At 53.9% G+C, this 14,469-nt stretch overlaps 1 protein-coding gene across 2 annotated transcripts in view; it reads right to left on the reverse strand.

Annotated features, from left to right (window-relative positions):
* The window catches only part of LTBP2 (latent transforming growth factor beta binding protein 2), a 117,848-nt gene that overhangs the window by 19,293 nt on the left and 84,086 nt on the right, over positions 1-14,469 (reverse strand). Inside the window, exons 13-22 of one of the 2 annotated variants that reach the window (XM_054024876.1) lie at positions 14,014-14,033; positions 12,518-12,557; positions 11,740-11,829; positions 10,072-10,197; positions 9,454-9,582; positions 8,473-8,592; positions 7,657-7,776; positions 7,255-7,377; positions 6,828-6,953; positions 6,066-6,191 (exon numbers count right to left, since the gene is read on the reverse strand). In XM_054024876.1, coding sequence (XP_053880851.1) covers positions 6,066-6,191; positions 6,828-6,953; positions 7,255-7,377; positions 7,657-7,776; positions 8,473-8,592; positions 9,454-9,582; positions 10,072-10,197; positions 11,740-11,829; positions 12,518-12,557; positions 14,014-14,033 — 1,020 coding nt within the window. The remainder of the gene's footprint in view (positions 1-6,065; positions 6,192-6,827; positions 6,954-7,254; positions 7,378-7,656; positions 7,777-8,472; positions 8,593-9,453; positions 9,583-10,071; positions 10,198-11,739; positions 11,830-12,517; positions 12,558-14,013; positions 14,034-14,469) is intronic. The other variant, XM_054024878.1, reaches the window with a different exon arrangement.

A 14,469-nucleotide genomic window follows, 5' to 3' on the forward strand; every position in this document is an offset into this window, starting at 1 on the left:
CTCAATACAGCTCTCGAATGCTGCGATTAGAGGAGCTACAGCAGCACCTTTTCCAACGCTCCCTCAAACTCTGGTGCCTTTTTACCCATGGATCCCAGATCGGAGCTAGTCCTGCCTTGGCAAACCAGGACCAACCAAGGAGGTTTTGCTAAACCAAACCCAGGCCCCAGTCTCCTGGGCCTGTCCCCAAGTTAGTTCAGTACTGGGCACCTCAGTGCCACAAACTGGAGGAAAACCAGAGAAGAGCCATGACAAGGATCATGCTAACGGCACAAGAGTGTATGTCAGTGAAGTGCCCCAACACCCTCAAACACCCCATCTGACCCCACTCTCCTGGTGCCTAACCCTTCCCCGCCATCGCCCCTCATTCTCTCCTGGCTATGGAAACACCCCACCCTCATCCTTCCCAGCCATCCCTTAAAATCTCCTGTCCCTCCCCCAGCCGTCATCAGTGCTTTAAGGCCATTCTGTTCCAGTAGTACCCACCACCACCAGATAAAGAAACAGATCTTAAGATGTTTAAAGAAAACTTTGTTCGATAGCATTCTATCTGGCAAGGAATCATTTTTGTGACTGTGAAATCTACTTTATTGTTTTGCTTTTATGGTCCCTACTTCTCTATTGTTCATCTGCATGGTTTCTGTCTGGTTCTTTGATTGTTTCTGTCTGGGCCATAACTAATTTTGCAAGATTTAAATCAACTAAGGTGGTGGGGTATGATTGGTTAAAGAATTGTTTCACAATATGTTAGGATTGGTCAAAGAATTATTTTGTAGTACTTTAGTTTAAAATTATTGTTTAAGACAGTGGTTCTTGCCCAGGGGTACATGTACCAAATGGCATACTCAGAGGTCTTCCAGGGGGTACTCAACTCATCTAGATCAGTGTTTCTCAATCTGGGGGTTGTAGCCCCCAGGGGAGTCATGGGACGGGCTTAGGGGGGTTGCAAGTGCAGGGCCAGCATTAGGGGGTGGCAAGCAGGGCATTTGCCCAGGGCCCATGCCACAGGGCCCCCCGCAAAGCTAAGTTACATGCTTCAGCCCTGGGCGGCAGAGCTCGGGCTTCAGACAAGGCTCACAAGTGAAAAACAGGCTCAAGTATCACACTGAAATGTACGTACAATATTTATATTCCAATTGATTTATTTTATAATTATATGGTCAAAATGAGAAAGTCAGCAATTTTTCAGTAAGTGTGCTGAGACATTTTTGTATTTTTATGTCTGATTTTGTAAGCAAGTAGTTTTTAAGTAAGGGGTACGCAAGACAAATCAGACTCCTGAAAGGGGTACAGTAGCCTGGAAAGGTTGAGAACCACTGGGTTAAGGTACAGTTAAGCAGGACTCAAGTTTAACTATATAAACTGGGGTCCAAAAGGAAGTTCTTTGGACCCAACTCCAGGACACAGCCCAAGATCAGAGCTACCAGACCTCAACACCCTGCCAATCACACCGTGCAGAAGCTGGAGGAGCCCCGGGCAACCTGATCCTGACTGGCCACCAGGAAAAGTTTGTCGTCCTTATTGGGAGCATCATATGCTTAGCGTGTGTATTCTGTTTTGAGAACTGTTAATAAACAGAGGTTAAGAATATTACTGTGAAAGGCTCTTTCACTGGTAAATGGTGCCGCAAACCCACAGAAAATTACACCCTGAGTCCTAGGAGCTGGGTAAGGGTGGGGGTGCCTAAATTAACTGGGTTACGCCTGGAGTCCATGGAAGAGTAAAGGTGGGGTGGGGGTGCCCTAGAGTGTGCAGGTAACACTAAGGGAAATGGGCTTCCAACTCCCAGCATGACCATGTCCACCGTAGAGAGACAGATGTAGCCTCGGCCTCACCTGGCTCTGTCATCCTGGACTGTCCCATTCACCTGCCTCTTTTGGAACACAATTCAGCTCAGCTAATGCACGCGGGAGGCAGCTCTCCACCCTCCCACAGGGCAGCAAAAGCTCCTTACTCCCACCCTTCCACTGCTCCATCCAGGGGAGGTGTGACGCTCCAGGCCCTCAGAAGGAAACAACATTTCTGCTACATTTTCAGTCCCCCAAGCCTGCCAGGTCCTGAGTGCAGCTTTTCTGACTGTGAGAAAGTACATGAATCTAAGAGGACTGATTCCCCGTCAGTACCAGCCTGCGGGCTGCAGAGGGCACCAACAACATTCCCCACCTCCCTTGCTCTGCCTGTTCCCATCACAGAAGTTAGAGGTGGAAACATTGAGCCTGAAAGCTCCTCAGGGCAGAGCAGGGACCGTGCCTCTGCTAAGTGCCAAGCGCACGGTGTACGCAACAGAGCACCATTCATTTATGCCTTAGGGCAAGATTACTCCTACCCGGGGGTGAAAGTAACTTAAAGGATTTACCGGTACGCTGGAGCCCTGAGCAGGGGCATGGCCTCAACCAGAAGAGGCGTGGCCTCAACCAGAAGAGGCGGGGCCTTTCAAGATTTAAAGACCCTGGGGCTCCGGCTATGGCTGGGAGCCCCAGGGCCTTTAAATCACCCGAGAGCTACCAGCTGAAGAGGCGGCTGTGAGCCCCGGGGCTCAGAGGCGAATTAAAGGGCCCAGGGCTCCAGATGCTGCAGAGCTCCAGGCCCTTTAAATCACCGCGGGAGCCCGGCTGCCAGAGCTCCAGCAGGGATTTAAAGGGCCCAGGGCTCCCCACAGCGGCCAGAGCACCGGGCCCTTTAAATTCCCACCTGAGCCCAGCTGCCGGAGCTCTGGCAGTGATTTAAAGGGCCCGGGGCTCCCCGCAGCGGCTGGAGCACTGGGCCGTTTAAATCACCGCCGCGGAAGCCAGTCCTGTCCGGCACAGTGTACTGGCTCTTTCCGGTACGCCGGACCGGACCAGCTTACTTTCACCTCTGCTCCTACCACACTCAGTTCTAAAACATCCCTAGCTTCCATCAGTTCCCTGGCAGACGATCCATGCCCTAATTCATTTGTTATAAGCCATCCCAAAACTCTTATTGTTCTTCACACACAAAACCCAAAATCTACAGCCATGGTCACCAATCCAGCAGGGGAAGACTGGAACAGTTTCTCCTGGGGTCAGTCACCAAACACTTGATAACATTCCCTCAATGCTCTCTCCTCCAGCTGCTCTAGCAGCGAGCATGGGGAAGTGACATGCTGGGAAAGACCCATCTAAGGAGGGAGTCACATGACTAGCCCACAAACGGAACAAAATGTGCAATCCTTCCATCCCATCAGGAGCATGGAAACTTTACCTCATTTTCCTGTGTGTGCCTCAGGCCCAGCTGTAAACCTAGAGGAAGAAGAAAAGTGGCCAAGCCGCCTTCTCCCTCTCCAGGAGGAACCACCAGGTGCAGTCTGCCTCTGCCCATGAGTTTTACCCCAAACAGCTGGGAAGACCCCCTGTTAGTGGGTTTATTTACCATCTGTATGCTGGTGGTTCCCAGGTGCTCCACTGCCTAGCCATGAGAGAAGCTACTATTCTCCCTCACTAGCTTTTCATGCCATGCTCATCACCAGGGGGTCTTTATCAAGCACCTTGGACTACATCTGCACTCTACCTGCTGATCCATCTCTGAAGGGCCCTTCTCCACCATTCCAGACATCTGAACTGCTTCTCATAACAAACAACAAAACCACAAAAATGTTTCCTTCTTTGCCCTCAAATGTGGGATTTCTCTCCAAAAATATCCCTGCTGAAGACCCATGACAGGCACTGGGCCAGAGACAGATTTAAGGTCCAATATCTTGGGTCCGAAAGGTGACCCTGATACCAGCAGAAAGGTGCTGGGGGAAGGTATCCCCAATGCAGGGTATCAGGCATTAGGAGATACAGAAATTCCATTTTAGGTCATTTTCATAGGGGGATCTAAACAATATTAGTTCTATTTTTTCTTCTCCTCCAAGGCCTATACAGCTAGGTGAATGGGAGAAACAAATAACCTTAAATTATCTCAGTCACACTCCTAAGGCAGTTTTCCTGCAGAATATGTGGCTGATCCAGAACCTACGCTGGTGCAGCTGAGTATAGAGGACCGGTTGGCAGGAGTCTCTGCACACCTCACCTGTGGCTCTGCCACTCCTGGGTAACTTAGCAACATAAACTCATGTCCTACACCACAATTTCACGTACCCACGACAGAGCACAGCCTTAGAGCTACACCAGAAAAAAAACCCGCACACAAGTTACAACAGGGCCTAGGGAACGGAACAATTAACAACCACAGGTTTAGCAGTTACTTGGGAAGTCTCAAGTTCTGTTCCACAAGGTCTGCTGCAGTCTGACAGATCTCACTGTCCGGGAGTTTCTGCTGAGGCCCAGCGTTCGCTTTCCCTTCCACAATTTCATCCCAGTCCTCCTGATTCATAGAACCATAGGGTTAGAAGGGACCACAAGGGTCATCTAGTCTAACGCCCTTATTACTTTTATTGGTGGTTATTATTATTATTGCCAATAACGCTGCAAACACTTATCCACATGCTTACCATTAAGCACTCGAGTAACCAGATCCCTATTTAGCAAAGCGCTCTCAGGGCCTGCACCTAAAACTTAAGTAGACCCAGTAATGCTGCTCAGGGCCTACTGCTACCACCCAGCTACTACAACAATAGAAACCCACCCGTGCTGCTGTAGCGCTTGCAGTGTGGAAGTACCCTAAGACAGAGAGCGGTCCTGGTGACTTCAATACCACCACTCGCATGCTTGAAGATAAGTCTGTGCTTCAATGCTTCGTTGAATTGGGGCCTTTATTACTTCATTACCCTTTTGCCAGCTTTCCCTCTTTCATTGGCTTGCCCGTGTCTTGTTAACCCTCTGCCTGTTTTTGTTTTGTTTTTAACCCTTGCACCACAGGCCTAGATAATTCCTCTCTGCCTTGCAGTTTATACCCGGCAGACATTTATAAACTCCTCCCAGGTCCCCCTGTCCCTGGAGTTGAGGTTTAGCCAAACTAGACAGGTTTTACTCATTTCGCACTTCCCTACAGTTAAGGCTATCATTTTGTCATGGATATTTTTAGTAAAAGTCATGGACAGGTCATGGGCAAAAAACAAAAATTCACGGAAGCCATGACCTGTCCCTGACTTTTACTAAAAGTATCCCTGACAAAATGGGGAGGGAGGAGGGTCCAGCACCCTGTCCTGCTGCAGTGGCTGGGAGCTGTGGCCCCCCCATCCCTGCCCAGTGGCTGGGAGCTGGGGGGATCCCCCAGGGACCTGCAGGGCTGGGAGCTGAGAGGGGGCCCCACCACCCACGGGGGCAGAGAGCTGAGCTGGCTGCTGCAGGAGGGCCCCCCGCTGCCAGCGGTGTCTAGGCTGCTACAGTGCCCCAATGTCACGGAGGTCTCTGGAAGTCACAGATTCCGTGACTTCCACGATCTCTGTGACATAATCGTACCCTTACCTATAGCTCAGCCCCCTGATCACCTTGGTTGGTCTTCTCTGAACTCCCTCTGATTTGCCAATATCTTTCTGATAAAAAGGTGCCCACAATAAATGCACCAGCGCTGCACTAAGTAGGACCTGGCTATTCCCCCTTGGCAGAGACACGATAGCTCTGTGCCTGCAGCCCAAAGGGGCCCTGTTTGCTTCCACATTGCGTCAGAAATTCCTAATTTACGGCCCCATGCCTTTCTCAGCCATTCCGGATTCCAAGCCTTCCCCCTCCCACTGACTACCTAGGCTCGGGGTTGTTTTCTCCAGACATATTAGTCATGTTGTTCTGAACAGAATCCCATTCTACTATTCCCTGCCTGTGTTTCTGGTCTCTCTAGGCCGCTTTGTATTACGCTGTCCTCAGTGGGGCTTGCAGCTCCCCCTAAATTAGTATCAGCTGAGAATCTCATTAATGAGCTGGGTACTTGTACCCCTTCCCAGATCTGATCATTTCCTTTCAGATACCCCCTGCCCCTCCAAACACGACGTGCTGCCAACGTGCAGGGCTAAGCTGACCTGACCAGGGGCGTGACCCAACCGGGGGCGTGACCCAATCGGGAGCAGGACCACTGGCTTCCAAGTCTGACACTACGGACACACTTATTACTGCCTCACTTGCAGCTACAGCTCCCAGCAGAGGCAGAGAGCAGTCTGGGCGATTTACTTTCACAGGTGAGTCTGTTGGAGGAGAGCATGTAGCCAGCATCGCAGGCTTGGCAGGCAAAGGAGCCGTCCGTGTTGGTACAGATTCCCAAGGGGCAGGCAGTTGGTGAGCTGCACTCATCGATATCTGGGGAGAGCAGAGACTGGAACTTCAGCTGGGATGAAGGACAGGGCGCGCCTACTCTGCTCCCCCGCTCCCCTGACCGCCAGGTACTCACAGCCAGCTGGGGGATTAGCTCTGACTCTCACAGACTCCTTTCTGAAGCTGCAGCGGTCCCTCTCTGAACACCTGCAGGCCCCCAGTGACCTCCCCTCGAACCCCCCCCCAGCTCTCTATTGCTCTGCAAAAGCTAAACCGCTGAAGCAGGCCCTTTGCTCTCCAAGTGGGTCTCGCTGGGATTCAGGGGGCTGTTCCCCAGAAGCTCTCCCGAGTGCAGTGCAGGGAGCTCAGCTGGAGCTGCTGTAGGAAGAGTGGCTCAGCTCAGGCCACCAGTGATGCAGACCCAGGCCAGAGACTCAGCCTTAGGGGCACTGATTACAACTGCTGCCTGAAAATGTTGTGCCACAAGCTGGCAGCTTTGCCTCAGCTGGGCTGGGGGAGGCCCAGTGACCCGCGTGACATGCAACATTGCGAGAGTCTGCAGCCACAGCTGGAGATCCAGCCCCGGACACCACCGATGGCCTGCTCCTAACTGCAAGCACGTCCTCCCAAGGAATCCAGTCTCCCTGGCACCCACACGTCTCACCCCTCCACAGGAGATACCTTCACACATGCTGCCATCTCTGGACACGGTGTATCCAGCACCACAGGCTGCACAGGAGAAGGAGCCCTCGGTGTTCATACAGAGTCCCATGCGGCAGGGGTTGTGGGTCGCACACTCATCGATATCTAAATAAACCCACAAACCAGAGTGAGAGCTGGACAGGGAGGAGGGGCCAAATCTGAGCACAGGAAGGGGCGGGGCTTCCTCTCAGAGCCAAGTGCATTGAGGGGAATAGATCAATAATAGATAAGGAGGGAGAGAGGGTATCCCCACAGGATCTCAGGACCTAGCTACCCTGGTTGGGGCAGGGAGGTACAGGCAGCCAGGCCATGCACTCAGGAATGCCCCAGGCTCAATGGAAACAATGCCTCACACTTCACTAGGAGTTGGACTGGGTCCAAAAGCATCTGGTAGAGGATAGGATACCTTGGCAGCTCTTCTCATCTGCTGTCACCTCAAAGCCATGGTAGCAGGAACACCTGAAGGAGCCAGCCAGGTTGATGCACAGTCCATGAGCACAGGTTCCCACGGTGAAGCACTCATCATCATCTGCAAGACACAGCAAAGGGGCCCATCAATCCAGGAACAGGGGTGCTCTGAAATCCCCAGGGATCTCCCCACAGCCCAATCCTGCAGGGCGTGGTACTCAGGGTACACACACTAGCCTCTCCCGCCTGCCATTTCCCACAGCCAACGCCTGCCCACAAGGCTTGTGTGGCACATTACAGCCCCAGGAGTGCTTGGCTAGGGCTGGAATTGCTGCCATGCAAGAGGGAGTTTCCACAAGGTAGGGAGGGGTCTTGGGGGGAACAGCTCTCGCCTCCTTACCAACGCATCTTCCATTCATCGGCTGGTAACCGGTTGCACAGCTGAGACACTCATAGGAGCCCAGCACATTGACACATCTCCCTCTGGGGCAGGTGCTGGGGTCAGCACACTCATCAATGTCTGCAAAGAGACTCCCTGCTTTCAGACTCCAGGAAAAGAGAGAGACAGATCGAGTCCTATCCAGAACATCCTCGCAGCTGGAACCACTGTCACCTGCATCTAACCTTCTCAGCCAGCTCTGGCCAAAGTAAGAGTGACTGTGACTCCAAGCAGACGGGCTTTATGGTGCATTGAGTTTGGGGCTCAGAGGGAGATTCTCACGAGTCCCACTTGTCATTCATTGTCTCTGTGGCCTGTTCCCACACCTGGTAGGATGCCCATTTTGATTTTCAATCACTGTGACATGCTGTGTACATGCAGCTGGCTGCAGACATCATATCTTCAATGTACTTGCCAGCCCAGGGCTCAAACAGGGGCAAGCAATGACAGACGCCAAACCTCCAGACTAGCACCAGCCCAAGAACAAAACACATTCCCTTTCCAGTCCAGAAGAAGGGGCTCAGGATGGGTCCCACTGGGCCTGAGGGGGGAGTGAGAGTCTGAAGGGGAATGAGCTTGGGGAGAGAGCTCCCCTCTCCCGCAGCGGGGTGGGGAGTCCCCCAGGCAAGTGGGGGCAGACTTGTGTCAGGGGACTGAAATGACAAAATGAGAAGACGCAGGTACCTCAGTGCAGATCTGGAGGGAGGGGGGCACGGAGAGCTGAGGTTTGCACAACGGGGCTGGAGCCCTTCACTTAGGGGAGGTTAGCAAACTCACCTTCGCACTGTCCTGTGCGGCCCATGATGTAGCCCCTGGCACACTCACAGTGATATGATCCAGGTGTGTTGGTGCACTGCCCCCCCTGGCACATGTTGGGCTGCTCACACTCATTCAGATCTATTAGCACCCAAGGATAGGTCCTGTCAGGGAACTGGGCTCAGCTAAGGGTGAGAGAGGTGGCTCTGCCTGTGTGCAGAGCCCTCCCTGTCCCTTTGCCCCAAACCCACTCTGAATGGCCACTGCCCGCCCCTCATTCAAATCCCTCCTGAGAGCCAACCTCTGCCCTCATGCCAATGAGGAGGAATGGCAGCGCCAGGCTGTACTCACGGCCAGAGTCCCCACAGGCCTGTGTCACTCACACCTCCACTCTGCCATGCCCCAGTCCCTTCTTGCTGCTGCTGGTCACCCCCACATGCCAAAGCAGGCTGGAGGCAGTTTGGGCCAGCGCCAGGGCTTCCTGTTTGCCAGCTAATAACGAGCCCAGACCAGCAGTGGAGCAAGAAGCAGGGCTGCTTGCCAGCTGCCAATGGCTGACATTCTGCCGAGCTGCCTCCAGCCCTCTCCAGATGCTCGGAGACAGTGCTTGGGACACAGGGCAGGGGATGCAGGGCTAGTTGGGCTCCACGCCACTGGCCTCTGGGTCAGACAAGCCCCAAGCTGAGGGGTTTTCTGGAGGAAAAGCCTTTGCTGACTGACTCTTTTCTGCAGTCTTCCACAGCCTGCACTGCTCACTGCCCCACCCCGGCGAGAGGCTGGGGGAACGAGCAAGGAGAATGCAACTTCATCTGCCCCGTCACGAGGGGTCCTCCTAGGGCAGGCTTGGGCAGTAGTTGGGGGAGGGGGGCGGGAAGCCTATATGAAGGAGGAGGCTGGAACCCCCATTACCCAGGAAACATGTAGCCGAGGGAGGTCACAGGAACCTTGCAAGCAAGGCTCTCCCTGAGGCTGTGGGCGTGTGCCGGCTGGAGTGTCACTTACCCTGACAGGTCTGTGCATCCTGGGAGGCAAGCAGGGTGTACCCCAGGTAGCAGAGGCAGGAGTAGGAGCCCACACTGTTGATGCAGTGACCCTTCCCAGCGCAGGGATCTCTCATACACTCATCATCATCTGGGTCCAGAGCAGAGGAACAAGGTCATCCGGGCAATACCATTAGCCCTCCCATTTCCTACAGACAATGCTGGAGATGGGATGAGCAAGGGCCTGAAGGGACCCACCTCCCGCACTCAGCATTTCCCTCCTCAGAGAGCCTGCTTGATGACACATGAGGGCCCTGCAGGGACAGGACAAGCCCCTGTTTGTCTGCCATCCACCACTGGAGGGCAGCATTGCCACACATGGAGGGAGAGGGATGATTCTGCCCTTCAGACTTCCCCTGGCTACTAAAACTGGGGAAGCAGGACAGAGAATGATCCCAGGCCACAGGGTTGTTCTGCTCAGGAAGGCAGCGGGGCTGGTGCCCTGCAAGGGGCCTGGCTCAGCCAGGCTTTGTGCTCAGGAGCCAGCCTCTCTCCACATGCTCTGTTTCCTGATGTGGGATTTCTGATAGCCATTGTCTCCCCAGTGTCCCCTTTAGAAACAGCAGAGCTAGTGACATACCAATGCATCGGGGGAGGCCAGGATGCAGCCGATAGCCAGGGCCACACATGCAGCTGTATCTGCCGGGCAGGTTCACACAAGTGCCTGGGCCACACGGGTCAGGTACAGAGGAGCATCTATCGATTTCTGAGGGAGACAGACAGGGTGAAGTCACAGGCCCCTGCTCCCCAGTCCCCCAGCACATAGTACAGAGCTTTCCCTATTCCACAGCCCCCAGCCCAGTTACTCGCACCACCCCCACATCACAGACAGAATGGGAGACAGCTCTGAGGCCCCTGCACCTCAGACAGCTGGCAGGGCTGGGCCTCAGCAGCCTCCAGCCACAAGGACAGGGATGGACCCCCAGTGTCCAAGAATGGAGAGGGAGCACTAATGGCCAGCACCTGTGGGTTGGCCTGGGTCAGTGCGCCTAGCCGGGCAGACATGGCTTCCTGGGGCTCCAGAGCCCTGCAGCTAGGCACTTGTTCCTAGCTGGGCTGAGCGAGAGCAGGAGACTGGGACACAGCGCTGGAAAGCAGGGAAAGCCCATGGAGAGCTAGGAAGGAAACAGCAAACAGGCTCTATCTGGCCTGGGCAAGCAAGCGGCTCCCCAGGAGCCAGTGCAGCCCTGGAACGGGCCACAGTGAGCAGGGAGGCAGGGCAGGCACAGTCACAGGGGCTTTAGTGCCAGCTCAGTGTGGGCCATTCACATGCTGCTTCCCTTCCTGTTGCCTCAGGCCCGGTCTCACTAATCCCAGGGCAGCCAGAGGAAGCAGCTCAGCGGCAGTGAATGCAGGAAGGGCAAGGAGAGGCCAGCAGAGACCCACACACGCCCCAACAGTGAAACAATCCCATCACCAAACCAACACACACAAACAAAAGGCTATTGTGGGAGGCGCATTCCACAGCAAGGTGCCTATGCCAGGGTTTCTTCTGAGGGTGCTTTTGGCCCCGAGCAGGGGCAGCGCTCCCAGACACTTAGACAACCCTAGAACAACAGAGCTGCTATTATTCATGCAGTAAACAAGCCTCCCCTGGGAGCCACACACTTCCCGCTCCACCACAACTTCCAGATGACTCAACTCTGACTGCAGCAGGGATTGGGCCAAAGCCACCAGCGAGACCCTGCCAGTCCCTTTCCTTTGGAGTCACCGCCACCCCCTCTGTGATTTCACTTCCCCGGGGAGCCCTTCCCTCTCCCTTCTGCCCAGAGACCCTGCTGTTCACAGTGCAGCGATCCAGCTAGCCCCACGGTCCCTGTAGCCCTGGGCAGGCACAGTGCGCACCAGGAGGAGCTGTAGGTCAGGGAAATTACACTGACCTATGCTAAACACATGAATCAAAGAGAGGGCTCTCTTGGGTGACAGGTCTCTGCGCCTGGCTGGACAGCAATGAAGGGATGTGCTCATTTATGGCATGAACCCTAAGCTTCCCTTCCATGTGATCCAGACAAGGCACGTGTTATACAAATTACACAGAGAAGGGCGCTGAAAGCCAAAGCATATGCTCTTGTACCCACTGGGATCTGCCTGGATCCCTCAGCACACACCCAGGCCTGGTGGGATCCACCGGGGTTTGGCATACCAGGGATCCTTGCGTGGGGAGGGCTCTATGTTTTGACTGGGTCACATTTCTCTTTAGGGCCTGCCAGGTGAGGCAGGTAAACCCCATTTAGAGCTGCTGACGAACCTGTGATCTGTGCTGCAGCAGTGCCCTCCCCTGCAGCCTCTGGGCCTGGCTGGGAGGGAGGGCGAGGGAATGTCTCCTCCACTACATCCCCTGCAGACGAAAGAGATGTGAGCACCAGCCTGGGATCACAGTCGGACACAGCAGCAAGTGTCAGCCTAAGTCCTGCCCATGACCTCCCAACCTCTAGGTCCCAGCACCTCACAATACCAAGGGATCGGCTGCAGACCAGCAGGCATGGGTGCCAAGCCCCAGCATGGAGCCCAGCATCTAGGTTGCTGCATATGTTATACTACATGACATCATAAGACCAGTTGTCACGTGATCCAGCCTCATTCGTGTTACGGCAGAGAAATTTCACAGCCACCAAACTTGCCGCTGCATGTTGGGGGAGCAGACCCCTGCAACCTGACACCCCCCACCATGACCCGTAGTGCCCATTACAGAGCCCAGCATGCAGAGACCATGAACGTGGGCAGACAATAACAGAGCCCCATCCCCAGGCTGGAGAAACTGCTCTTCCAATACATGAAATGGAGTGTGGCCCTCCCTGCCCTGCATCTCATGGGGCTGCCCCGTTCCTGCAGTGCCTGCGGGTTCTGTGCAGCACAGCCCATTTGGAGCGACACAGAAGGCGATTAGGAGGTGCCTATGAAATAAAACTGCCTTTCCCTGGCCCTAAGGTTATCAGACAGCCTGAAGCTGCCAGCTGGGCCAACCCTGTCCCCCTTTCTCTTCTCTATTTGCAGCTTATTCACAAGCCAATTGGGCACTTACGCACCTGGGTGTGTGGCAGGTTCTTGGGTGGCATCAGCAGTGCCCTGTGGGTGAGAAATACAAACACAAAGTTTGGCTCTGCCTAGACCGCCCAGGGATGTATTTAGCCAAGGGGTAAGAGAGAGATGAGCTTCCTCTTGCCCCATCCTGACTGCTGGTTCACACTAAGGGTACTGTAATGGCAGGTGAGGCTGCTACCGTGTGGAATGGCTGGAGCCTCAGTGTGCTGGACCCTATACAAAGCATTATGCCTACCCAGGAGCCTTTTAGATTTCTGCATTCAGTTCCCTCCAAGTCTCCTTCACAGGCCAACTGCATAGCTACAAACCTCAGGGCCAGGTATCTGCATTACCTAGTGCCCCAGGTGGGAGCCTGGCTAATCTTGTGAGGAGCTCCAGAACCTGCACTGGGCAGGCAATCCTTTGGCAGAGATTTTCCCAGGGACGATCTTCAGAGTGTCAGTGTGGTTTCTCCTGGTTTTTCTGGAGGACCTCTGGGAAGTCCTGGGGATGCCTATTGTGAGCTCTGAATCCTCAACTCAAGGGGCAAGAGTACTGACCCTTTGGCAAAAGACTCCCTTATTCAGGATGTTAATTAGTCATTGGCATTAACCACGCATTAAACACAAACCAAAGCAGTTTCCTATAGTCTGGCTAAACTCCTTCCCCCTCAGTAGCTCGGCTTTCACTCTTTTGGACTGTCATCATTTCACTAATTCTCCAGTCATTAGAGACTCTTCCCAGCCTGACTAGAGAGGAAGGATGACTGGGGGCAAGGGGCTAGCTCACAATTGGGGAGACCTGAGTTCAAGTCCCAGCACTGCCCCAGATGCATGACCTCGGCTGTGTCACTTCATCTCTCCATTGGTGAAAAACCAGTATAATGGGATTAACAGCTGTTCCCTATCCCCCCACGGGGTTGAGAGACTGAATACATTAAAGATTGTGAGGTGCTCAGATATTATGGCAACGCAGGCCATAGGAGCACACAGGGGAGACAGACTGGACATGAACGTCTGCTGTCAAACTGAAATAACCAAACCAAACCATCCCAAAGAAGCCAACACAACGAAGTCCCAAGCCCCGTTTTTCCCTTCACAGATTACCTTTAAGCTTTATTCCTAAATGTTTAGGGCACAAGGAGGCAAACCCCAAAATCCTATCGTGGGGACGGGGACGGGGGACACACCATTCTCTCCCAACCCTCATCAATGGGGTGTCAGCTGCTCCCAAGCCCAAAGCATCAGCTGGGACTTGAATGTTGCAGCTGATCTGCAGTAAGTGAAAATGCCTGGCTGTCCGGGTGTTTTCTAACCTCCTCCTGCATCTCAGCAAACCCGCCACCTTCTTGATCAATAGCTACTTCCCTTCATTACTCCAACTCCAACACATTCGGTGTTTCCCGCTGGTTACTTTTTTAAATGATCCTTTTCCCACCAGTGAAGTTCATCACAAACATATCCCCACCCCATCATCTGCCAGCAGCATGGGCTTGACTCACCTCACTATCTGGAGAATGACCTGGAAAATGAAACACCACATGGTGAATTTCAGAACAAGAAACATCAGCACCCCACATACCTCAGAGAGCTCAGGCTGCACTAACCTCACTTGCTTCCCTGACGCTGACTAGGAGCCCCCCATTTCTCCCAGCACAAGATGGGAACTTGTCCTTCCAAACCTAGCACACTGAGTTGCCCCAGTCCTGGCTCCCCCCCAGCGTCCTCGGGAATTCACATTCTAACAGACCCTGGTTCCAGTGACAACTGCCACTCCCCTCTCTGGATTTGCATTCCCAGCCTGAGTGCATTGGGATAACCACCCAGGGACACTCAGGCCAGGATTCACAGAGCCCCACTCAGCAGGGCACATCTGAATCAGACTACAGCTTCCAAGTGTGGAGGCATTTTGGCCATCTGGCAGCAGCAGCACCTGTTAGCACATGAGGATCTGAGGC

The sequence above is a fragment of the Malaclemys terrapin genome, chromosome 4 (genome assembly GCF_027887155.1).
Source record: "Malaclemys terrapin pileata isolate rMalTer1 chromosome 4, rMalTer1.hap1, whole genome shotgun sequence".
Lineage (NCBI taxonomy): Eukaryota > Metazoa > Chordata > Testudines > Emydidae > Malaclemys > Malaclemys terrapin.